Raw genomic sequence first — 24,819 nt, forward strand, 5'->3', positions numbered from 1 at the left:
TCAGTCAAAACAACTATCTTTTTCAATAAATTATTTTTTTTAAATAATATTTAAGCTTTGAAAGATCAAATAAAAAAGTGATAGAATACACAAGCTAGCTTACTAAATAAAACAATCAGATTAAATAACTTGAATGTGATTGATAAATGCCCACACACAGGTTGATTGCTTGTAGATATAAATGGAATATTGAAAAGTGATGAAATGTATTTAGGCAAGCTCTTCCAAAAGAGGAGCGTGAGCAGAAATTTGACCAAAAGGGATGCAGCAATAGAGAGGATCTCTGTTTCCCACTCTATCCAGATCTAAATATTTGGAGTTCTGGCTTTTTACTGAACTGAATGTAGGTTGAATAAAATTTGTAATGTATTTGTTATATTTATTATAAATAAAAAAAAAAACATTTACTATGCCTTGCTATGTATGCCATCACTTAAAATTCTCACTAATAGCTTACCGACCTAATAATAAAGAGACAAAGTCATTTAAAACAAAAAAAAAAAAACTTTTTCTTTGTCTTACCTGTTGTATTATTGCCTAATTCAAGACCACGAGAAGGATTTGCAAGTATCAGTTGGAACATTTCATCTCCTTCTGGGATATTATCATCAATAATTGTTACATCAACAAATTTATATTTTTCTCCATCAACAAAATTTAAAATCTAAAAAAAAACAATAGAGCGTTATAGAGCTTCCACATACTGGCTGTTATCTTCTATGTATAGAAACAACCCCATAAGGCTCAGCATAAGGCAGAATTGAAGAGGAACTATACAATACTTAATATATACTAATACATATTGGTGACAAAGAGCCACATAGAGTGGGAAGAATTTAACATCAGAATAACTATCAGCTCAGTAGAATTTTTTAGAGAAAGCTAATATAAAATGTAAGAGTTTTGTATGTTGATGTGGAAAAAAAAACACTCTGTAATAACTTTTGACATATGGAATCAATATAAGACTTTTTTACTTTTCTAAATAATCATGAAGCATTGTCAGCATGCAAATAAACATGTTGCCAGGTTCTAACTTGACTTTGGTATTTAAGGTCTGAATTTGGCATGGACTAAAAGTTGTAGCTTTTGCAGTAATAACAGTCATATGTACTTTATCTTGGAACTGGCACACCTGTTTGTTTCATGTGCTCGAACTGTAAAATATCTGAGCAGCAAATACTTACCGTTGATGTAACATTATAATCCATTCCCAACTGGGCTCCAATATTCTGTGCATAGAAGAACAGCGACACATTACCATAGGTCCCCTTATTCCGATAAGCCACCAATGTTAAAACACCATGAGTTTCATTGACTTCATAGCTGGAAGGTAAATATAATTGTGCAAATGAACTTGCATCACATTTGGCAATTTGTAAGAATATTTATGTAGTCATCAAATTATATATTTTCTTTACTTTAACTTTTACTTTGCAAGAAATCTTTCACTTTGAAAAGTATACCCAAATGCGTGCAAGAATAATTTTTTTTTTTAAATAGATTTTTGCTGACACAGGATTGAAATTAGCTAAGCTAAATGAAAATTCCCTTGCAAAGTGAACATTCATTTTGCAAAGTGAAAATTCATTACTGCTTTAGTAAATCATAATCAATGCAGAATGATTTACTAAAGGCAAATAGGCCATTCACTTTACAAGGGAATTTTCCTTTCGTTTAATGAATGAGGTGAAGTTCTGCGGATTTCTATTACCATGTGCAAGTAAAAATTCTGTGTTTTTTTATTTGTTTTATTTTCCTTGCATTCTTTGCAAACTGAGTTTTCGCATATTTACTAAACTGAGAGAAAATCCCTTTGCAACGTGAACAGCATATTTTCCTGTAGTAAATCAGCCCCATAGTGCTCACCTTTTGAGGGATATACCTCATTAATCTGGATATGCATATACCAACTTTGTCTGCACGCTCAGAAAAGAGGAGCAAGGAAAGAGACACCATGTGGAGTAGGCAATAGAAGTGTGCTTTTAAAAGTTTTAGAAAATTGTAGAATAATGCAGTATAATGTGTAGTATAATAATATATATATATATATTTTTAGTTATAAACAGAAGCAGACACAGTATGTGTAGATTGTAAATAATAAGAATTACATTTTGACAACGTATATAGCTGGGACAATATTTTTTGTGTTTATTTTTTATACTTTAATGCATGGGGTTTACAGTGCCTATACAATATATTTACGCCCTTGGAAGTGTTCTTGTTTTAGTGTGTTCCTCTAGGTCAAACCACCTTGCAGAAATCTTTGTTTTAATTTTGACATGAAAGAGCATTTGTCTATTGATTTCTGAAAAAATAAATCCACTGTGATTTAATGTTCTATGACAGTAAAACATAATACTTTCCATGTAGGGAACGTATATCTCATGAGCAAAAGAATGGTCATGGGTGGTGCCCAGTTTCTGCTAGAAAGGGGAGTTTCTATGTAGGTACTAGTGGTAGGTATGCTTTAATATACTGGGCATGTATGAGAGAACATGGCAGTTAACAAATGAAACTTAAAACACTATACTTTTTTGTTTTTATTTTTTGTTTTTTACTCTCACACCTTTAAAGTGAAGTGTATGTCAAGACATGGGCTTCATTAGAGAGATTTACTCTCACTGCCTGTCAATGGCATCACCAGACAGTAAGGAACAAATCTGTAACAGGGACACAGAGAGAAAAAGGGGTTCCAGCCCTACTCCACGCTACTAAAAAGAAATGCATTTCTATTTCTGTCTGTGTTGCATGTTGGAGAGTTACTTAACCCTTACTTAACCCTTGCCTGCTATAGTCCATACTAAACTTTCTGGTGCACATAAACATTACATTTACCAAGAAGGTGGAGTTACCTTTAACTTCTGAAACATTAAAATCATTAAGAACTGGTAAGCAAAAGCTAAGGAATATGTTACACCAACCTTGTTCTCTGCCATTCTATAACTCCTTGAACTCCATCATTTGCATCGATAATGATCTGAGCAGTCATCCCTTCAATATCTGTGACAAAATGAATAGTTAAAGCAGATGAAATAAATGACAGACATAAAACTAAACTTATCAGTTAGCATTAATTGTTAGTATATATACAGTATATGTGTGTTATATATATATATATATATATATATATATATATATATATATATATATATATATATATATATATATATATATAGTATATTGTGAGGCAGTGACTGTGATCAATACATAGATAAAAGTCATCCGATTCAGTAGGGACAGGCTGAATTTCAATCTATGTATGGGCAGGGTGATTATACAGAAGTCAATCTACCTATATGATCACTTGGTCTTTTGCCACTCGATCAGCTCCCTGAAGGAAGTCTGTCTGCTGTCAGAATACAAGGGCTCAGCGGGAGGATTCCCGAAGGGAGGATTCATTGAATGTGTGGATGGGGGAACCAAGTAAATTTTTTTAATCAACCCACTGGTTGAACGAAAACAGATGAATTATCTATGGGCTGCTTTAGTGTTGTCAGGCTGCAACAGGAAGTGCTGTTATGGACAGTGTCTCCAGGAAATTAACTTTGCAAATGAGAAGAATTATTTGGTGAAGAAACTGTATAAAGTGAGGCAAGATGCCAGACATACTGAAAAATACATTGTGAGATAACATGTATTATAAGGTGTTATTGAACCCAAGAACAGTAGCTTACCACTCATTAAATCTGATGGCTGCATTCGTGGGATGGGGTATATATTACATTTTTTTTTAATAATGTTTTCATAGATAAGAAGGAAACTGTAGTATTATTTATGGAAAGAGGTACACTGTATAGTACAAATTACAATTGTGTAATCTAAGCTACTGTAACTTATCGGGTTCTATAAAAAGAACCATTTTGAGGTAAGATGATTTTGTGTCCTGACAAAAAAGTGTAGGCTAGGGTTTAGGTGTAAAGTATTTCAGCTGAAGATATACAGTATGAACTTACAAAGAATGTAAAGAGTCTTCAGAAGGTGAATTGTTTTTACTTAGTTAATGGGGTTTGTGACATGTAGTTTGAATCACACCTGCGATTTATGTTTTATAAGCTTTATTAAATGGTCAGAACGTAATATGACGATTTCATTAGTCTAGTAAAGCATGGTAAGATTGATGTTGTTTTCTTTCCTGTAAACTGATCTTGGAAGTATATTAGCCTTATCAAAACAGTTTATGACAAGACCAGAATATTGTCTGAATTCTTATAAGCTTTAGAGCACAAATCAGTAAGGGTGCTGGCTTTGCCAAATAGAGCAATATATCTTTTACCTATAAGCATATATTTCAGGTAGGCCTCCGAGTCATGGCTCCTGATATCACTGCCTTGCCTGATGCAAGAGCTCAGAGGTTCAATAGCAAGGTGTATCTATATTTTACATATAAGAACCCTTTATTTGATATCAATGTTTGTTAAAGAATGTACAAAACTATTTCAGTGTCTTATTAAATTGAAGATATCTGTTAAAATGATACAGTATAGCTTGTGTAACAGACGGACAATGATGGAAGACACAAAGTCATAATTACAGGAAAGGTGAGATGTTTCCTCCATACACTAGTAAAATGACAGGTGTCAGATGATTGCTAGCTATTTGCAATACTTGAAACCCACAGTCCTAAAACCTAGCTCATATTATAATAATACCAAGATTATTGATTTTCTGTAGAAGATTTGTTGTTACCTTTCATCCTGTAATAGATTAATTCTATTAGCATGCAGGAAAGGAAATGAGAACAGAAGCAAGAGTTAAAGATTTCAGAACACAACATTCTCTTTTCTAAAAGGATTTCTAGCCTAGTTTAGTTCTCAGTTCAACTAGAGGTTTCTGTGGTCTTCACATTTAATGAATACAAACAGGATAACATACTGTGATATGAGGGATTGTTAGCTCAGTGGTAGGAGAAAAGAGACTGTGCCAGTTTGAACTATTTTTAGGGCTTGCCAGCCCACTTTTATTACCCACAATAAAAGTAAAGTCCATAAGAACTTGCCAATGCGGGGGTTTCAGTTTCAGACAGCTTCACTAAAATACCAAGCCACCTGGTTCCCACTTCAGCAGCACAGCTTCTCTTTACACTGGTCTCTCAGACTCCCCAGCTCTCTTTGGCTCTTTGAACTTACTCTTGGCTCAGTCAGCTTTACAGCTCCCTTCTGTTCAGGCCCTCTACTGGCCTCTCAATAGGGGTTCTCCTGACACCTAAGCCTTTCTCACTCCTTTCAGATCTACAGATTCCCTCAGTCTCCTGGACTCCCCTAGTTGTCCGGGCCTCTCAGTCTCCCAGACTTGTGTATCTGCCTCAACACTTTCACCCCAATGGACAAGGACTCTCTCCACCATGGAGTGCTATCTCTTGAATAGAGCACCTCTGTCTTCATACAGGATCACACCTACTTCCTGGCTGGAGCTCTGAGTTTTACCCAAGCCATGCTTATAACAAGTGCACACACCTGTACATTCACACAACCCGCAGGTCTTCAGTAAGACCTGGACACAGGACTGAAAGGCTTCATCCCACCCAAGACGCTTTAAAGCCTTCAAGATAAAGACCTCGATCTGGGATTACAGAACCCAGGGAAAACTGTAAACACAGTTTTCTTCACTCACAATAAACACTATGTAGCCCCACACTCTGCATTAGTGCGAACCCTGTGTCATTCCTACATCAATTTTCACAGTGGCAGGGTCTCGCACTGTCACAATACATGCATACATAGTGTACATATAACATTCCAGAGGTAGTATATATACATCTAATACATGATAACACAGGAATACCAAGGCGTGGAGGGGAGGAGGTTGGCAACTTCACCAACAGTTCAACTGATATTAGTGTCACAAGAATGTACTCTTGAAGTTCTGGTATGTCATCCTGTTGATAAACCACAAATTATTAATGTGAAAAAAAAAGAAAAACATGTAGAAAATATACATTAAAAGTAAAATTTAGTTAAGATAAATATAGGGGTAGCCACTGCTGACTTCCCTGTCTCAGTGATAAGGTGGGCTTATTCCAAGTGGACTAATCAAGTAGGACATTCATTCATTCATAAACAAACAAAAGTCTGGAACATTATCACATTTATTTATTTAGAACAGCAGTAGACTGTACAACACATATATTAAAGCTGTAAAATAAAAAAAAAAGGTCCCCTGAAGGATAACAGCATACTGTGCTAATAAGCATTGTATACTAGAACATTATGAAAGACTTACCTTAGAACAAAGCCCTCCAGCAGTGCGCGGTCACCACTGACAGGGCTTCCATCTTCACCCTGTCTTCCTTCCAGGTTCAGGGGCTTCGGTTGTTTGAATGGCCGAGCCATGATGACATCAGTCTGGGCTCTCTCAATGGACAACAGAATGTCTATTGAGAGCGCAGTGCACATGAGCCAGTGATGTCCCCAGCTGCTACTATTGTAAATATCTCCCAAACAGTGCACATTTAGGATATATTTACTATACATACAGGTAACCCTATTATAGGTTTACCTGTAGGCACAAATAAACAAGGGGGGCTTTACTATCACTTTAAGTAAATGAGATCTTGGACAGAAGAAAAACCCCAAATTTTGTTTCTGTCCAATTTTAGCTACCTGCCCTCACTCATTTAAAACAGTTGTAAAGGCAGAAGGTTTTTTATCTTAATGCATTCTATTTTTAGCGCCGCTTTACTGGTGTTTTACCGGCACTATTCAGCCAATATCGGGGCAGTTTGAACCGAGAAAGTGTTAAAAACCACCACAAAGCGCTGCTACAGCAGCGCTATGCCGGCGCTATAGCCACGCTGCCCCATTGATTTCAATAGGCAGGAGCGGTGAAGAATACCCCGTTCCTTCACCGTTCCAAAGATGCTGCTAGCAGGACTTTTTTTAGTGTCCTGCCAGCACACCGCTCCAGCCCTCTGGGCTTTCACTTTGGGGAGACAGCAGCGGCTGCTTCAGGACACTTTGCAGGCACTATTTTTAGCTGTAGTGCCTGCAAAGTGCCCCAGTGTGAAAGGGGTCTAATGGATCCACTAGAGCAAAAATGGGTTGTTTAAAAAGTAATCTTTACATTGCAAGAGGCTTTTTCCTTAGCTTAGTGAATGAGGTGACGCCCTGTTGTCTTCCACCATTTAGTTATTTGGAAGCAAAAATACTGTTTTATTTTTATTTTCCTAAGGTTGGAAATTCTTTGCAAATTGAATTTGCACCACATTCACTAAGCTAAGAGAAAATGTCCCTGCAATGTGAACAGCATATTTGCCTTTAGTTAATCAGCCCTTTTTTGTGTATATCCATTTAATGGCTGAAATAGTATTCCTAACTAACTCATATAAAAAAGGCATGTCATTTGTGTTTTTCTTCTCTTTTTGTGAATGTCATAAAGCAAAGGTTTTGGGACACCCTCCTTTAAACACTTAAATACACATGAGAAACATAGAGTTGTTTTGGCGTGGTAGAAACTTTGTAAGAGAAAAGATTTTACCTCCAGTATAGGTACATCAATGACACCAGTTGTCTGGCCATCCTTCAGTATTAGCGATCCAGATGCAGCAATGTAGTCTAGGCCTGGCTCTGCAGGTAGGATATCAGTCTTGTTCAGCTGATGCATCAAATCCCATGTTGTGTATGTGATATTAATATCCCCTGAAAAGTGCACACAAGCATAAAGATTTTAAATGTTTAATAACACAGGTTACTGTATTGTAACAGAGACCCATATATACTGTAACTGAATGATAAATGAGAAAACATTTGACTGTTATTAATTCCATTGTAACAATAGTGTATCAATAAATGGACCAATAAAAGAACCCACCTAGGGAACCATATTCCCGGTTTATAAATAGCTGAATGGTTTTATTGGCTTCTTGTGTTACGACAAGCCTGGAAGCAGGTGCAAAATTTAACAGCCCATGGGGTTCATCACTGGCTTCTACAGTCAGGACAGCTTCATATCCCTGATTATCAAGAACAGCTTCCCCTGGTCCAGAAATTCCTGAAAAAATAAATACAAGTGCATGAGAGTACTTACTACTATCAATGACACATGTGCCTTGTGCTGTTGACTTCTGTTTTAGTTAAAATCTGAAGTCCTCTGACCCGCCCCCCACACTTCCGCAGCTATAATTTTCTGGTGCTTCAGGGGTTAATAGAGCTGATGGACCATCATCAAGAATGCCGACTGTGCCCACCCTTTCCATCCCTCTCCTCTGATCTTAGAAGCCATACTATAGCTTCCATGAATGAAAAGTGATCTATGAATGGAGGACAGGCGAAAGAACGAAAAGGCTGTCTCTTATACTAGATCACTTTTTGCTAAGAGCGGACAAGAAGCCTGCTATTATTTATTTGCTAGAAAAGCAAGCAGTGGTGGGTATCTTGTGATATTTTCTTGCTATTCAGAACTTTTACATTTAAGACAACAAAATGCAATATAAATTCACCTAGGCCCCTTTCACACTACCGCGACTTCAAAGTCTCGTGATTTTGCTGCGATTTAACTGTGATTTTGGCACGATTTACGAGAATGCCTGTGTAAACTTGAGGTCTATGGACCCCAACTCGCAACAAAGTAGGACCAAAGTAGTACAGGGACTACTTTGAAGTCAGTACGACTTGAAGTCGCACAGATCTGAATGGTAGTCATTGGAAATCGTGGTGTACGACTTGTCATGCGACTTTGCAGTCCCAAGTTGCAGGACAAGTCACACAAGTGATGCTTATAAAGCATTCCAGGAATTCATTATACCTATTCTTAGGAAAACTTATAACTCTATATCCAAAACACAAACATTTGTTCCACAAAGTACAGAAGCCCATATTATATTAATTCCAAAACCTGATAAAGACCATATATTATGTAAGAATTCTCGACCAATCTCTTTGACTAACATAGATATAAGGTTATATTAAAAAATAATTTTTAATAGATTAACATCTGTTTTACCCAGTTACATTAAATTAGATGAAACAGGATTTACTAAAGGGCGAGAAACAAGGGACAACATTATAAAAACTTGTACACTGGTAGAATATGCTCAGAGAACTGCCATCCTAGCATGCCTATTAGCTATAGATGCTGAAAAAGCATTTGATGGGCTGGGATGGCAGTTCTTAGAGGAAACATTAATTAATTTGGGAATAGGACCCAGAATGTTAGGCAGGATTGTCGCACTGTATACTAACACAAGAGCTAAAGTAAGGACAAACAGGATATTATCAGAATATATAAAGGTATCAAACCGAACTAGACAAGGATTCCCCCTTTCCCCACTGTTATATATATTAGTAATGGAACATCTCATTAATGCAATAAGAGAAAATAAAGACATTCAAAGGATAATAGTTAAAGATAAAGAATATAAGACAGCTGTATATGCAGATGATTTACTAATATATGTAACTAACCCCATCATAACAATTCCTAATTTAATAAAAGAACTTAAAGGGGTTGTAAAGGTAAATTTTTTATTTTCTACATAGGTTCCTTTAAGCTAGTGCATTGTTGGTTCACTTATCTTTTCCTTCGATTTCCCTTCTAAATGTTTTTATTTTTTTATTTTCTTTGTCTGAATTTCTCACTTCCTGTTCCTCCTCAGTAAGCTGTTCAGTAAGCTGTTCTGGCTGACTAACCACCAGCTCGGATGATGGTGAGAAGCTTACTGAGGAGAAACAGGAAGTGAGATATTCAGACAAAGCAAAAAAACATTTAGAAGGGAAATCAAAGGAAAAGGTAAGTGAACCAACAATGCACTAGCTTAAAGGAACCTATGTTGAAAATAAAAAAATTACCTTTACAACCCCTTTAAGCAATTTGGGGAATTAAGTAACTTTATATAAACTATGAGAAATCGGAGATGATGAATGTTACCTTAACAGAAAAAACACTGATACTTTTTCAAAAAACTTTTCCATTTAAGTGGAAGCAGGAAGCGATCAAATACTTGGGAATATATATCCCAAAAAACTTGAAGCAACTACAAGAGCTGAATCACAAGGCGACTATCCGAAAAGTAATTCAATTACTACCAGAATATGATAAAAATAACGCACTCTTGGATGGGAAGAATAAATGTAGTAAAGATGGAGATACCGCCAAAACTACTATATATCTTTCAAACAATACTGTACCTTTAGCCCCATCAAGAAAATGAATGATGGAATTAAGAAAAGCAGTAGGAAGCTTTATTTGGGTTAAAAAAAAAAAAACCCGGATAAGAAGAGAAATATTAATTAGAACTAAAAAAAATTAAGGATTAGCACTACCTGACTTTCTAAAATATTTACAAGCAGCATCATTAACGAGAATAATTGATTGGCATCATAACATGGAAAATAAACAATGGGTTCATTTAGAAGAAGACATTATAGAGATACAGCTTAAATGTTTGCCTTGGATAAAGCCCTATTTAAGACCAAAAAAAAAAAAAAAAAGATTTACCGATTTTTGTAAGAGCTACACTTAAAATATGGGATGCTGTAATAAGAAAAGGGAAACTGTCCACTATGATCGGACCTATGACCCCACCGTTCTCCGATCCAGAATTTTTACCAGCTTTAGAAACTACTAAATATTTAAAATGGAATATATTGGAGAACGTTAGGGGTGTACAGATCCTAGTGCAGTGATGGCGAACCTTGGCACTCCAGATGTTTTGGAACTACATTTCCCATGATGGCTATGCACTCTGCAGTGTAGTTGAGCATCATGGGAAATGTAGTTCCAAAACATCTGGGGCATCAAGGTTCGCCATCACTGTCCTAGTGGATGGAAAACTGACAAAACTTCAAGAGCTGGGTCCTGAATTTAAAAATAAATGGTTACAATATTATCAATTAAAAACATTTATTGAAACAAATAAACATCAATTAAATAGACAAATAACCAAATTTGAACAAATAATAGTAAATAAACAAAAATCTATCAAAGAAATTTTCTAAAATATATGATTTATTACTCCCCTCTGGACCTATTAGAGAATTAATAGGAATGAAAAAATGGGAAGAAGAAATAGGTAATGTAATGTCAGAGGGAGAATGGGAAAAAATATTCAAAATAATACATAAAGCATCTACAGCGATTAAATATCAAGAGAGAAATTATAAAATAGATATGAGATGCTATTGCAGCCCTGTTGCTTTGAATACAATAAATAAGGAGAATACAGAGAAATGCTGGAGATGTAAGACAGGAAGGGGGACAATGGATCATATATGGTATAGATGTTATAAGATGAGAAATTTCTGGAATAAGATATTTGAGATCTATCAGAGTGTGGTCGGAGTAGAGATATGCCCAAGTATTTTTGCTGTGTCCTATCTTTTTTAAATGAAAAATTGGTTATATATTTATAAAGAATGTTTTCTGTAAAATATTGAAGAAAATAAATAAAGATTATGAAAGGAAAAAAAAGAGATATGCACAAGTATAAACATTGCATTATTTTCACTTATGTCAGATTCAATAAAGGTTATTAAAGTAGACATTTTACATCATATGACATCAGCAGCTAGAACAGTGATAACAAGAAAATGGAGGGAATCAAATAGCCCAACAGTGACAGAATGGATATGCAAAATGAACGAAATATATTATATGGAAAAACAGATAAGAGAAGAAGGTTATTTAAAAATCAAATGCCAGTAATATGGAAAAAATGGGAAGAATTTCGGTCCTCAACAAGAATAATAGAATATTTATAATTAGTTGGGAACTTCTAGTCTCTTAGGAGACATAGTTTAGTGGGAGGAGTAGAGGGAAAGGGGGGGAAGGGTGAGGAAACTTGGGTTAATTTGGGGGGGTTCCTTTTTATTTTTTTTGAATGGTGGTGTGAATGGGTTATGAAGTAAATAAAGGAAGTTAGGAGGTGATTTAGTAAAGGAATATAAATATGAAGAACCTTGTATAGATGTACAGATGTAGTTACATTGTTTGTGACAGTGGATGATGTATAATGGTTTTGTAAATCTTTTTATTTATTTTTTCTTGTTTTGCTTTATGAAAACCAATAAAAAAGGAAATTTGAAACAAGTGTGAAAGGGGCCTTAATGTGGCAACCATTATTTCCATTATTTATTAGCAAGTTTTTTGGCATCATGTGAACTTGGAAGCAGGAGTACTTCCGTGGCTATGTTGCACTTTTGCTTACACACAGAGAGCTGGACCAAAAACACCTGGGCTGGATGTGGTATCCCAATATATATATATATATATATATATATATATATATATATATATATATATATATATATATATATATATATATATATATATATATATACATATAGCATAGGGAAAGGATTGAAAGAGAAGCAATCGCTTCACTCCCTAGAACAGGGGATTTGACTAGAGACCATGCCTCTGATCCTCTGATGGGGCCAGGCCTCTAAACTCTTTGCACTTACAGTTAAATTACATACTTTACAATTATGGCAGGGACACGGCTTGCATCATTGAAGTAGGGACTGATACAAATGTTGATACATTATCTGTAAAGCACTGCTTAACATTTTGATATAATATAAATAACTAATAATGAAATAAAATATATACTATCACACTATCTAATATCTGACACAAAGACAACCATTATGCACAGCTGCTTCTATATATCAGCCAGACAAAAACTGGGTTAGATAATATAAATTGTGCAAAAATTAATGAACAGCATCTCCATGTATCAGAAAAGCATAAGTGATTAGATCCAGATGTCTATGAAATGTACAAGCTACACAGAGTGCCAAGCAGAATTCTGTACTGTATAAATTCAGATTGGAGATTCATTCACATATCATCCTTACCTTCAGTTAGCACATTGTATAGGATGAGCCGATATTCCTCTTTCTCCTCAGGGATCTGGTCATCCAGCAAGTGGAGAGTAATACTTGAGTTCAGGGACCCCTATAATGATAAAGAAATGCAAATAGTCCATGCAGTTGCATTTTGAATTTCAATTCCATTTATGATTTTTTTTAGTTATTCACCCCATATAAAATTAATAAACATATATCTCAAACTTAATAATAATACATAATAATAAACAATCCTGTATATGCAATATTAATATTATACATATATATATATATATATATATATATATATATATATATATATATATATATATATATATATATATATATATATATATATATATATATATATATATATATATAGTATCTCACAATAGTGAGTGAGTACACCCCTCACATTGTTGTAAATATTTTATTATATCTTTTCATGGGACAACACTGAAGAAATGACACTTTGCTACAATGTAAAGTAGTGTAAAGCTTGTATAACAGTTTAAATTTTCTGTCCCCTCAAAATAACTGAACACACAGCCATTAATGTCTAAACCGCTGGCAGCAAAAGTGAGTATACCCAAAGAGCAAATGTCCAAATTGGACCCAATTAGCCATTTTCCCTCCCCGGTGTCATGTGACTTGTTAGTGTTACAAGGTCTCAGGTGTGAATGGGGAGCAGATGTGTTAAGTTTGGTGTTATTGCTCTCATTCTCTCTTACTGGTCACTGGAAGTTCAACATAGCACCTCATGGCAAAGAACTCTCTGAGGATCTGAAAAAATTGTTGCTCTACATAAAGATGGTCTAGGCTATAAGAAGATTGTCAAGACCCTGAAACCAAGCAGCAGCACGGTGGCCAAGACAATACAGTGGTTTAACAGGACAGGTTCCACTCAGAACAGGCCTCTCCATGGTCAACCAAAGAAGTTGAGTGCACGTGCTCATCGTCATATCCAGAGGTTGTTTTTGGAAAGAAAATAGACTTATGAGTGCTGCCAGCATTGCTGCAGAGGTGGAAGGGGTGGGTGGTTCAGCCTGTCAGTGCTCAGACCATACGCTGCACACTGCATCAAACTGGTTTACATGGCTGTTGTTCCAGAAGAAAGTCTCTTCTAAAGATGATGAACAAGTAAGCCCACAAACAGTTTGCTGAAGACAAGCAAACTAAGGACATGGATTACTGGAACCATGCCCTGTGGTCTGATGAGACCAAGATAAACGTATTTGGTTCAGATGGTGTCAAACGTGTGTGTCGGCAACCAGGTGAGGAGTACAAAGACAAGTACAAAGACAAGCGTGTCTACAGTCAAGCATGGTGGTGGGAGTGTCATGGTCTTGGGCTGCATGAGTGCTACCAGAACTGGGGAGCTACAGTTCATTGAGGAAACCATGAATGTCAACATGTACTGTGACATACTGAAGCAGAGCATGATCCCTCGCTTCAGAGACTGGGCCGCAGGGCAGTATTCCAACATGATAACGACCCCAAACACACCTCCAAGATGACCACTGCCTTGCAAAAGAAGCTGAGGGTAAAGGTGATGGACTGGCCAAGCATGTCTCCAGACCTAAACCATATTGAGCATCTGTGGGGCATCCTCAAATAGAAGGTGGAGGAGCGCAAGGTATCTAACATCCACCAGTTCCGTGATGATGTCATGGAGAAGTGAAAGAGGATGCCAGTGACAACTTGTGAAGCTCTGGTGAACTCCATGCCCAAAAAGTTAAGGCAGTGCTGGAAAATAATGGTGGACACACAAAATATTGACATTTGGGGCCAAATTTGGGCATTTTCACTTAGGGGTGTACTCACTTTTGTTTTTCAGCATTTTAGACATTAATGGCTATGTGTTGGATTATTTTGAGGGGACAGCAAATTTACACTGTTATACAAGTTGTACACTCACTACTTTACATTGTAGCAAAGTGTAATTTCTTCAGTGTTGTCACATGAAACGATAGAATAAAATATTTACAAAAATGTCAGGGGTGTACTCACTTTTGTGAGATACTGAATATATATATATATATATATACATATATATCTTCCTAGAATGGATACATAAAGGGCTTTCTGAAATTCTGCTCTAGGTTTCCTCCTATGCTCCGCGTATACACGACTGGACTTTCTGGCAGACTAGCTCCGATGGTCTTCCCGATGGACTTTTGGCGGAGTTCCGACAGACTTTCCGAACAAACGGACTTGGCCACACATGAACGGACTACGTGTGTTCGAAAGTCCATTCGTTTTGAACGTGATGACGTAAGACGGGACTAAAAAAGGAAGTTCAATAGCCAGTAGCCAATAACTTCCCTTGCGTCATATTTGGTCCATCAGACCAGCATACAGACAAACTGTTTTCCCAGTAGGAATTGAGTCCATCGGACAGATTTGAACATATTCTATTTCTAGGTCCGTCGGATTTTCTATGTGAAAAACGATCGGATCAACCCACACATGATCTGATTGTCCGACGGACTGATTCCTTCGGACCTAGTCTGCCGGAAAGTCCGGTTGTGTGTACACGGCATCAGAGTTCAGATTTGCTGATCTTTCCCTGAGGCCGCGTACACACGCGGGGACTGTTCGCTCAACTTTGTCCGTCAAACAGTTTCAGCGGACAGTCCGCTCAAAATTAGCATGGACGGACTTGGCCACACACGACGAACGAACAGTCCGCTGAAACCGTGCACGATGACGTGAACGGCACGTACGACGGGACTAGAAAACGACGTCCTATACACTGCAATGCAAACTTCGGCGTGTAAATCCTTTCTGAGCATGCGCGGAACTTAGTTTGACGAACAAGCCTACACACGAGGGGACTGTTCGCTGAAACAAAGTTTCAGCGGACAGTTTTTCGGAATTTCCGAAAAACTTTGTTCAGCCGACTGTCCGCTGAAACTGTCCGCTGAAAGCCCACACACGAGCGGACTGTCCGCCGAAACACTGTTCAGCGGACAAAGTTGAGCGAACAGTCCCCGCGTGTGTACGCGGCCTGAGTCTGAGCTTATTTGACCAGAGGCCTAGGCTTCTGCTTATGCGACTTCACTGGATAGAGCCTGGAGCAGTATTTTCAGTTAACAAATGAGTATAGGTCTTTTGTCTATGAAGAGAATGGGGCTAATTTGCTAAAGGCAAATAGGCTGTGCACTTTGCAAGGCAGTTTTTACTTAACTTGAACTGTGAATGTGGTGAAAATTCACTTTGCAAAGAATACCAAGTAACACACAAGACAGATAAATGTAACAATATTTTGATGCACATGAATGGATGACAGACAAAGCTTCACCTCATTCACTAAGTAGAAAATTCCTTTGCAAAGCGAACAGTCTATTAGCCTTTATTAAATCGACCCCAATAGTTTCATTAATTCATCTCAACTAAACCAAACAAAGAAGGTCTCAGCTAGGACAGATTTGGAAATAGATTGTAATAGAGAAAATACAGGGATGGATCTCTTTAACAGAGATTAGCGCACATAATTCCATGAAAAGATTCATTTTTTGGGGGGCATTTACCTCTGGAAAGAATATCATTCCTGTACTGTTTCCAAAGTTTTGTTCTACACGGTTCCCCACAATTCTCCAGTGGACTGTGACATTTCCACGGCCAGGGAAAGTCCGTACAACATAAAAGTGCAGTCTTTCTCCTACAACAATACAGACACATAAAATCCATAGCAAATGAGATGTCAGTCACTGGATTTATTGGCATGAACAATTATATAATGTATCATGATATTGGATCAATAGCTGTAGCTCATAAAAGAAAGTGACACAAAAAACAGCTGACAGCACATGAAGCAGATAGCAGAGGCTTGCTCTACGATTATGAATACCAGCTATTATGTGTTTGAACTTCTATAGCCAATGCATTATTTATTACTATGCATCACACAGTATAAAATACTTGTATTCTATTTTCTAACAAGACTCCCTGTTCACTGCTGAAATAATACTGAGAGTCACTGCTAGACAGGGGCAGACTGACCATTTGGCTACTCGGGCACTGTCCAAGGGCCCCGGGCCACTAGGGGGCCCCATCAGCGTTGCCAGCCTCAGTAAAACCAGAGACAGTATGTAAAAATCTGTGTTTTTTTTTTTTTACATCTGTCTCTGAAATGTCCCTTACCGACATCCTTTTGGTCTAAAAATCCTGAGATTATAGCTGCCCCAACTCTCCAGTACCTTCTCAGCCAATAGAAACATGTCTGTGTATACTGTGTGTGCATGTATGTGTATACTGTGTGTGTGTATACTGTGTGGCCCCATAATCTCTGATTGCCTGGGGGGCCCATTATCTCCTATTGCTTGGGGGCCACATGAGTTGTCAGTCTGCCCCTGCTGCTAGATATTTGTGTTTCGTCCATCAGCAAAACACACGTTTCATTACTGTATTAGGCCGGTATCTGGCTTGATCTCAGTAATGTAACTCAATTAAGGAAAGGACATGAGGGAGGCTGCAGAAGAACACATAAGTCTTTAGTAAGGTCTTACACACAAGGATCACCACAGTGAGCCACAGTAGGAATATGTTATATGCAGCCTGTTTATTCTGAGGTTATCTCTCATTAAATGCAGCATCTACCAAATAGAAAAGCAGTACAAATATTTTTATACTAGGGATCCTGTACATGTCAATGCCATTAAAACAACATCCTATCAGAAAAAAATGATTAAGGTAAACTTTACAGTAGCAAAAAAGCACCTTCTCGACCAATCACTGATCTTGAGGATGTATGAAAGCCAATTATGCCAGCAACATTATCATTAGCCAAAATGACTATGGAGACTGTGTTGGAACTAGGGAGAATGCGGCTTCCTCCCTCTGTATATGTCAGTGCAACTTCAATGTTTTCATTGTCCTCAGGGTCTGAATCATCCAGTATCATCAATGTGACCACTTTCCTTGTTTCACCTATCAAACAAATACATCTAAGATAAGCTTGAAATACAAATTATTATACCATCTGTGAAAAAGAACAAGGTGATCACTTTTTCTATGTGCTTTAACCCAAACAATGTAACATACCTCATAAATGTCATTGCTGCATTGTACTATTCTGAACAATTTTTTAACTTTTAATAATGAATTAACCTCCCTGGCGGTATGATTATTTCTGATTTTAGGTGCTGAAAGCAGTACAATTAGTTTGCATGGAAATTTGGCGTTTTATATTGTAGTCCTGCAATTCTTAGGAATAACTCTCTTAAATCTGTTAAAACCAGTCTAGTAGACATCCCGGGTATGATAAAGTTTATAATATGATAAAAAACTATAAATAATGATAACAAATAATAATAAAAATTATTCAATAATGTAATCAAATCCAAAAACACAGAAATTTGCTCATTTGCAGAATTGTCACTGTCATTAGATTTAGTGTTTGATGACGGATCTCCCCACAAATCGCTCTCACTCAATTCTGCAAGAGATTCTAATTTATTATCACTGTTTTCTAGTTGGTCTAAAATCACTTTTGACATAAAGAGACACTTTTTGGTTGCTATGGACCATCTCCAAATTCCAGGCAGAAAAAAAACAGTGTTTATTACATAAAAGTACATGCAGGGCACTGGACAGACCACTAGGGACAAAGGGGATGTGTATTTTGTTTATACAGTACTGTAATCTGTAAGATTACAGTACTGCATGTGTGTTTTAACTTTTTTGAATTTGGCGCCGATCTCCGCTCCCCTGCCTCGTAACGTCGCAGGAAATGGAGCTCGGCGGCACTCGGGCACTGTGTGAATCGAGAAGAGGAGCAGGGGCAGGGGGGCATCGCTGGATCCAGGGGACAAGGTAAGTAACTCTCCCTGTATCCAGCGATGCGATCCCGAGTCTGGCTCGGGGTTACCGCTCGTGGTACTGAAATTCCACCCTGAGCCAGACTCAGGATTACCGCCAGGGAGGTTAATAACACTTAATAACATCTGATTATATGGAATTGCTTATTTCATTACTCATATACTGAGAATAGCCCATCATTTACCTATATATGTGATTTGCTATTGCACTGCGTTTACGTATATTTATATATACTTTTTTGATACTTTGTTGCACTTTTTCACTCTTGCAACTTTATTTCAGAGCTGATGGACTATTATACCGCTATTATCATCTGATTATATGGAATTGATTATTTCATTACTCATATACTGAGATTAGCAATCATTGACCCTATATATAGGATTTGTTATTGCATTGCGTTTACGCATATTTACTCATACAGGATTACTAGTATATCGTTTTTTACTGAAGATGCACATAGTTATTTGGTTGCACAGTAATATTTACAGAGCAATATTTACACATTCATGTTAAGATATACACAGCTGTTAAAAAGTTGCGCTGATCACTTTTTATATCATACCCACTTAATAATGAACATTTGGATTCGTTTTGTTTATTATAGAAGAATGAATATAATTATTACTTGTGTTAACACTGTAAACTATTTTTATTTATAAATGTTTCGCTTAGTGAGTTTGGATAATGCCTGATTTGATGTCTCTTATCTTTTACACTGCTGTAGCACCACCATTCTACCATCTCTGTGTGAATTATAGTCACTTCCATGTGGACTTTAGCGCACAATACAATAACAGGTATATACGTAATTATCATGTCACAGAAGCCCTGCCAGTCTATACTATTCAAAGACTGAGGGCAGGTATAAAAACTGGAACAAACATGAAGTTGCTGTTTTCAGCAACCAGCTTCAATGATTTGCTAGTTTTAGTGACTGCATTTTATTCACTTCATAGGTTCTAGGTGGAATTTTTGTGTGCAGCCTGTTATTTTTCAATCACTAGTCAGAACATGATTTCTTATATGGCTCTATGTATTTGATCACCACTGGGTTTGTTATTTTATGTGCTAAAAACAAAAAAAAAAAAGACACAATTTTGTTTTTTAAAAACAACGTTTTTTTGCTTTCTGCTATAAAACATATTCGGTAAGAAAAAATTTTAAAATCGAATTTCTTCATAAATTTAGGCCAATATGTATTCTGCTACATGTTTTTGGTAACAAAAATCCCAATAAGCGTATATTAACCACTTCAGCTCTGAAAGGTTTTACCCACTTCATGACCAGGCCATTTTTTGCGATATGGCACTGCATTGCTATAACTGACAATTGTGCGGTCCTGCGACATTGTACCCAAACAAAATTGATGTGCTTTTTTCCCACAAGCAAAGTTTTCTATTGGTGGTATTTGATCGTCTCTGCCCTTTTTATTTTTTGTGATATAAACAAAAAAAAGGCCAACAATTTTGAAAAAAAACATTGTTTTTTACTTTCTGCTATAATACATATCATGGGGGGGGGGGGGGGGGCACGACAGTGACACCAATACAGTGATCAGTGCTATAAAAATTCACTGATTACTGTATAAATGACACTGGCAAGGAAGGGGTTATACATGGGGAACATGGAGAATTAACATTTTTCAAAGTTCTTCCAGCAGCAATCACCACAGGTAATCCCTGGCTGTGCAGAGAGCCGTGAATAAGTGGGGCCGCCAGCAGCCTGTAGTTATAGTGAATGGGGCCGGCGGCTGCACCTACCTTCTGAATGCTGCGGGAGGAGCTGCTGCTACAATTCACACTGCCCCTAATCGCCAGTGTGAACGTAGTTTATGCATGTGCTTTGTGGGGAGGTGGGGGGGGGGGGGGTTGTGAGCGGGGAGCTTTGGTGGGGCGCAATTGAAATCTGCAGTCCCTCTAGATCCGGCCATGCAGCATTTACCCACCTGGTGCCCCTACATTTCCTGCTGCTGGTGCTATTGCAAACATGGCAGCCCCAGCATCTCTCCAGATGTGCTATGCTTACACAGCATCCCCGGTGTCCCTTCAGACATTCCCAAGCCACATACCAAACTCTCTGAGGCTGTATACGACCCATTGGACACCCCTAGTTTACGGTAATTACAACAATACTGTCACTGTCATATGTATTATTACATTTCTCATTCTGCAGTATTAAGTCCAACATTTTGGGGTTGATTTACTAAAATTGTAGAGTGCACAATCTGGTGCAACTTTGCAGGGTAGCCAACCAGCTTCTAACTTCAGCTTGTTCAATTAAGCTTTGGTAAAAAGACCTGGAAGCTTATTGGTTTCTTTTCAAAGCTGCACCAGAATTTACACTCTCCAGTTTTAGTAAATCAACGCCTATGCATGCTTATTCTGTGAACATTAGTTTACCTTCAGCAAATACTAAAACGACTGTATCAGCTATAAAATCAACGTTTCTGGTAGCTGTTCCTCCAACAATGCCCCATTCCACTATCACTTGTCCCAGGCTTCCTTCACGTCGCTCTATGACAAGCTGTACCATTGTCTGTGGCTGCTCCAGGACCTCTATATGGTGGCCGTCCACTGTTGCATTTGGACTTCGGGTGTAAATCACAAATACTCCAAAAGCATCTCCATTCATCATGATTACTACCACTGATTTGTTTGGCTGTCCTATAGTTGGCGGATCCTTTAAGCTGGCTGTAGTGTTTAGCAGTCTGACATCAAGAAGTGATACAATGAATTGCTCGTCTAATTCTGGAAAACTGTCAGTTAATATAGAAACAGTAAGATTTGCAAACTCTTCTCCTTCAGGCATGGTAAACCATTGCCCTGTGACAGATTCATAATCACTGCCAGCCGTGGCCTGAGAGCTAAATAGTATAGACGCAGTGGTGCTGTTCTTCCTATAGGTCCAGAACTGTGTGCTGTTGGTGAGTTGAAACGGTAGTGTTGCTACCCAGAAACATTGAGGAGAGCCAGAACTTCTGCTATAGGAAAACGCTGAACATACTTGATTTTTCAGACAGGCAATGGCACAAGCCTGGAGGGGGTTCTCAGTTAATGAAACATTGACTGAAGTCCTAGATAATGCCAAAGGGATACCAGACGTTGGAGCTTCAAAATACAATAGTATATCCTGGCCTCCTTCAACCGCAAGGTTAACTACATCTATCTCAGAGGTGCTGTACAGTACTTGCAAATGGCCAAATCTTCCTGCGCTGAAGAAAAAGAACACAAAAAAAATGTAAAGGAGAAAAACGAACATGCTTCTTGATTGCTAGATTTTCTATTATTCTGATAGTTCAAGTAATAAACTGTAAACCAATACAGAGAAAAGTCTAACTTTGCTTTTATATCTTCTTGTTATTGATTTGTATTTTTTCCACAAGTAATTTCTTAAACTGAGAAAACTTTACCCATGCTCAACTGGTTTATTTTCACATAAATTGCTGAGGGTCGGATTTTGTGGCTGGAGTGTGTACTCCAAAGGCATCAATTGTTTAAGAAAATGATCTGGTACATTCCAAGTTCCAAATACTTTATGTGGCTACATTTAAAAGGGCCGCTATACAGCTAACATGTTTCCGCCATGCAGCCTACTTCAAAGTATAGACTAAAATTATTTGATGATGGCCATTGGTTTGGAATATGGTACTGACTATAGCATTCATGGTGATTAGTGGAGATAAAAAGTTGTTTAGTAGATACTTACCTTGTATTGCAGACTCCTACTGGTGTCTGTAAGTCAGATCCATTAGTCTATCCAGTGCTCACAGGATTCCAGAGTTGGAGGTGTGGGGATTCTGCAAAACTTACTTACCATTGACTGTCCTTGTTCCTCACCCCGTTGCAGTTTCTGGGTGTGGGGGATCAGTAATCCTGCAATGCAGATGTGCCAGAGCCGCATTTCACTTTTATCTCATTGCTGCAGACTCCTCTTCTGGATCCTGAGAAGACCTGACTACTGTACAGCTGATAAAAGGTGTCATCATCATGCAGGCAGTGATATGGACACCCAAATAAAAGATTGTGTGTCTTGTACCCAGAAAAAGAGAGACGCCTTCAGGCCAGTACATCACATATAAATATAATATAGACATTTAGGCAGTTTTGCCAGCGCTTAGTTAGAGATGGGGTGGGGATAGGAGTTGGGGGAAGTGAGGGATGGACAGATGTACAGGATCCTGGAGAAAGAAAATACATAAGCTACCATTACTGACCATCTTTTGAAAATGTGTAATTTGCCAATCTGTCCTGATTATTCCCTGGCCTTGATACTTTCTGATTCACCTACCTGGAACAAGTAGACCTGCATGTGCCCTGGATCAGTGACAGGGCAAAACACAGACAAAAAAAACTGCTGTTGTAATGCTAGTGACATACTGCATCATATATGTCACTTTTGGGGGAACAGAGCACAGAACAAGAGTTATCAGAGATTAACAGACATTTGCCAGATACAGTGAACAAACCTTCTTTTGATTGTAATATTTGCATAAGAACTCTTCTCCAGAGGTTCCTGAACTTTGTAAATGAGCCGAAGGAAGGAAATGGTTCCATAGGGATTGTCATTGGCTGGAATGGTAATTCTAACTTTCCCTTCTGCTCCTATTGATCCTCCATTTGAAGCTCCCGTAAGTTGTACTATAATGATCTAAATGCACATTTGAGGGTTAGACTATCATTCCAGAGATTCAAACTTGTATGGTGCAAAAAGAGGTGTGCAGTGTAGAGTAACCCATAGCAAATGATTGAATTGTAAATTCGATCTGTTTATATCATTCTGCTAAAACAATGGTTACAGTTGACTAGAATAGTAAAAACTCCGAAAATAACACAGTTTGCAGTTTTACATATTCTCCTATAAAGACACATATACAGTCAGATCAAATAACACAGAACACTATGCAGTAAGATAATAGTAATATAATTTAAAAAAAAGATTAGAGTAACATTTTTTTTATAAATGCTGAACAGTTAAATCACAACAGTAGAAGTAACATAATGAATAAAATTACCAAAGATTTGAAGGGATAATAAAGAAAATGTAATACGGGGTGGGGGGGCATGTAAACTAGGGTACATCAATACTAAGAAATTTACCTGCTTTATTCCTACAATTTTAAAGGATTAGCGATTGCCTTACAGAGATATTGTAGGAAAAGGTCACAAAATTCTACAACCACCATTAACCGCCCCTGATACTTCATTGTTTCTATTCTGCTCACCTCTTCAATTTCAGGAACAGTATCAGCGATGATTTCTATTGGAAGAGTCTGTATGGTTTCTCCAGCAGAAAAGCTCACATTTCCAGAAGTAATTAGCAGGTCTCCTGAAGCAAGCTTCCCATTGATGGTAGCCATCCACTGGACAACAACATTGCCAAGTGTGCCAGCATTTCGAATTATTGGCAGATACACACTAACTGTATTGAAATCTGGTTCATCTATTGTGACTGATGTCACCTGGAAAACTGAAACACAGATCATTATTATACTGGTATATATCACACTGATATACTTTTGTATGGCATCAGAGATATTTTGCTATTTTCATTTTTTATAATCTTTTTTCATTTCATTTTTTATAATCTAGTAATCCCGGCAGGGGTTACAAACTGGAGGCCTTCCAGCTGTTGTGAGACTACAATTCTCATCATGCCTCTGCCTGTGGGAGTCATGCTTGTAACTGTCAGCCTTGCATTGCCTCATGGGACTTGTAGTTTCGCAAACAGCTGGAGGGCCACCAGTTTGAGACACTTGCCAGAGAGGGTTTGTAGCAGTTTATGCCCCCAGTTTTTCAGTATACGACCAATAACTGTAGAAATGCAGGACGCATTCTTGCACAAGAAAAGTTAAAGCGACCCTCTCCATATCTTACATGAAAAAAACGAAACCCCTGCTGGCCCCTAAATCCCTATTGTGTTTTGTGGTGAGAGTATGTGTTGCCAGGACACCATATAGTACAACATTTTGGAACCTCGCAGGTCCTCTTCATAAGGAATATTACGCCATCACATACCTGATCATGGGGTCCTGCATGGCCTTAAAACATTGCGCTATTTTCATTGTGATATTATAAATCGATTAAAGAAAAAGTATAATTTACATTTATTTTCAATATACTGTTCCCTATGGGACAGAGAACATGTAGTACCACCACCACCCTCTTCCTTTCCTTTGATATCTTGGAAGGAGATGACGGCTTTATAACAA

The 24,819-nt window shown here is 37.6% G+C and overlaps 1 protein-coding gene across 2 annotated transcripts in view; it reads right to left on the bottom strand.

Moving 5' to 3' along the window:
• ADGRV1 (adhesion G protein-coupled receptor V1) overlaps positions 1-24,819 on the bottom strand; it is a 710,193-nt gene that overhangs the window by 473,427 nt on the left and 211,947 nt on the right. The window contains exons 31-43 of one of the 2 annotated variants that reach the window (XM_077462400.1): positions 23,833-24,077; positions 23,077-23,258; positions 21,011-21,822; positions 17,508-17,717; positions 16,319-16,449; positions 12,795-12,894; positions 7,810-7,989; positions 7,477-7,637; positions 5,785-5,878; positions 4,690-4,713; positions 2,925-3,003; positions 1,188-1,326; positions 523-664 (exon numbers count right to left, since the gene is read on the bottom strand). In XM_077462400.1, the coding sequence (XP_077318526.1) occupies positions 523-664; positions 1,188-1,326; positions 2,925-3,003; positions 4,690-4,713; positions 5,785-5,878; positions 7,477-7,637; positions 7,810-7,989; positions 12,795-12,894; positions 16,319-16,449; positions 17,508-17,717; positions 21,011-21,822; positions 23,077-23,258; positions 23,833-24,077 (2,499 nt within the window). The remainder of the gene's footprint in view (positions 1-522; positions 665-1,187; positions 1,327-2,924; positions 3,004-4,689; positions 4,714-5,784; positions 5,879-7,476; positions 7,638-7,809; positions 7,990-12,794; positions 12,895-16,318; positions 16,450-17,507; positions 17,718-21,010; positions 21,823-23,076; positions 23,259-23,832; positions 24,078-24,819) is intronic. The other variant, XM_077462401.1, reaches the window with a different exon arrangement.

This window comes from Lithobates pipiens, unplaced genomic scaffold, assembly GCF_037356315.1.
Source record: "Lithobates pipiens isolate NorthernLeopardFrog02 unplaced genomic scaffold, aLitPip1_a1.2 Scaffold_3, whole genome shotgun sequence".
Taxonomy (NCBI): domain Eukaryota; kingdom Metazoa; phylum Chordata; class Amphibia; order Anura; family Ranidae; genus Lithobates; species Lithobates pipiens.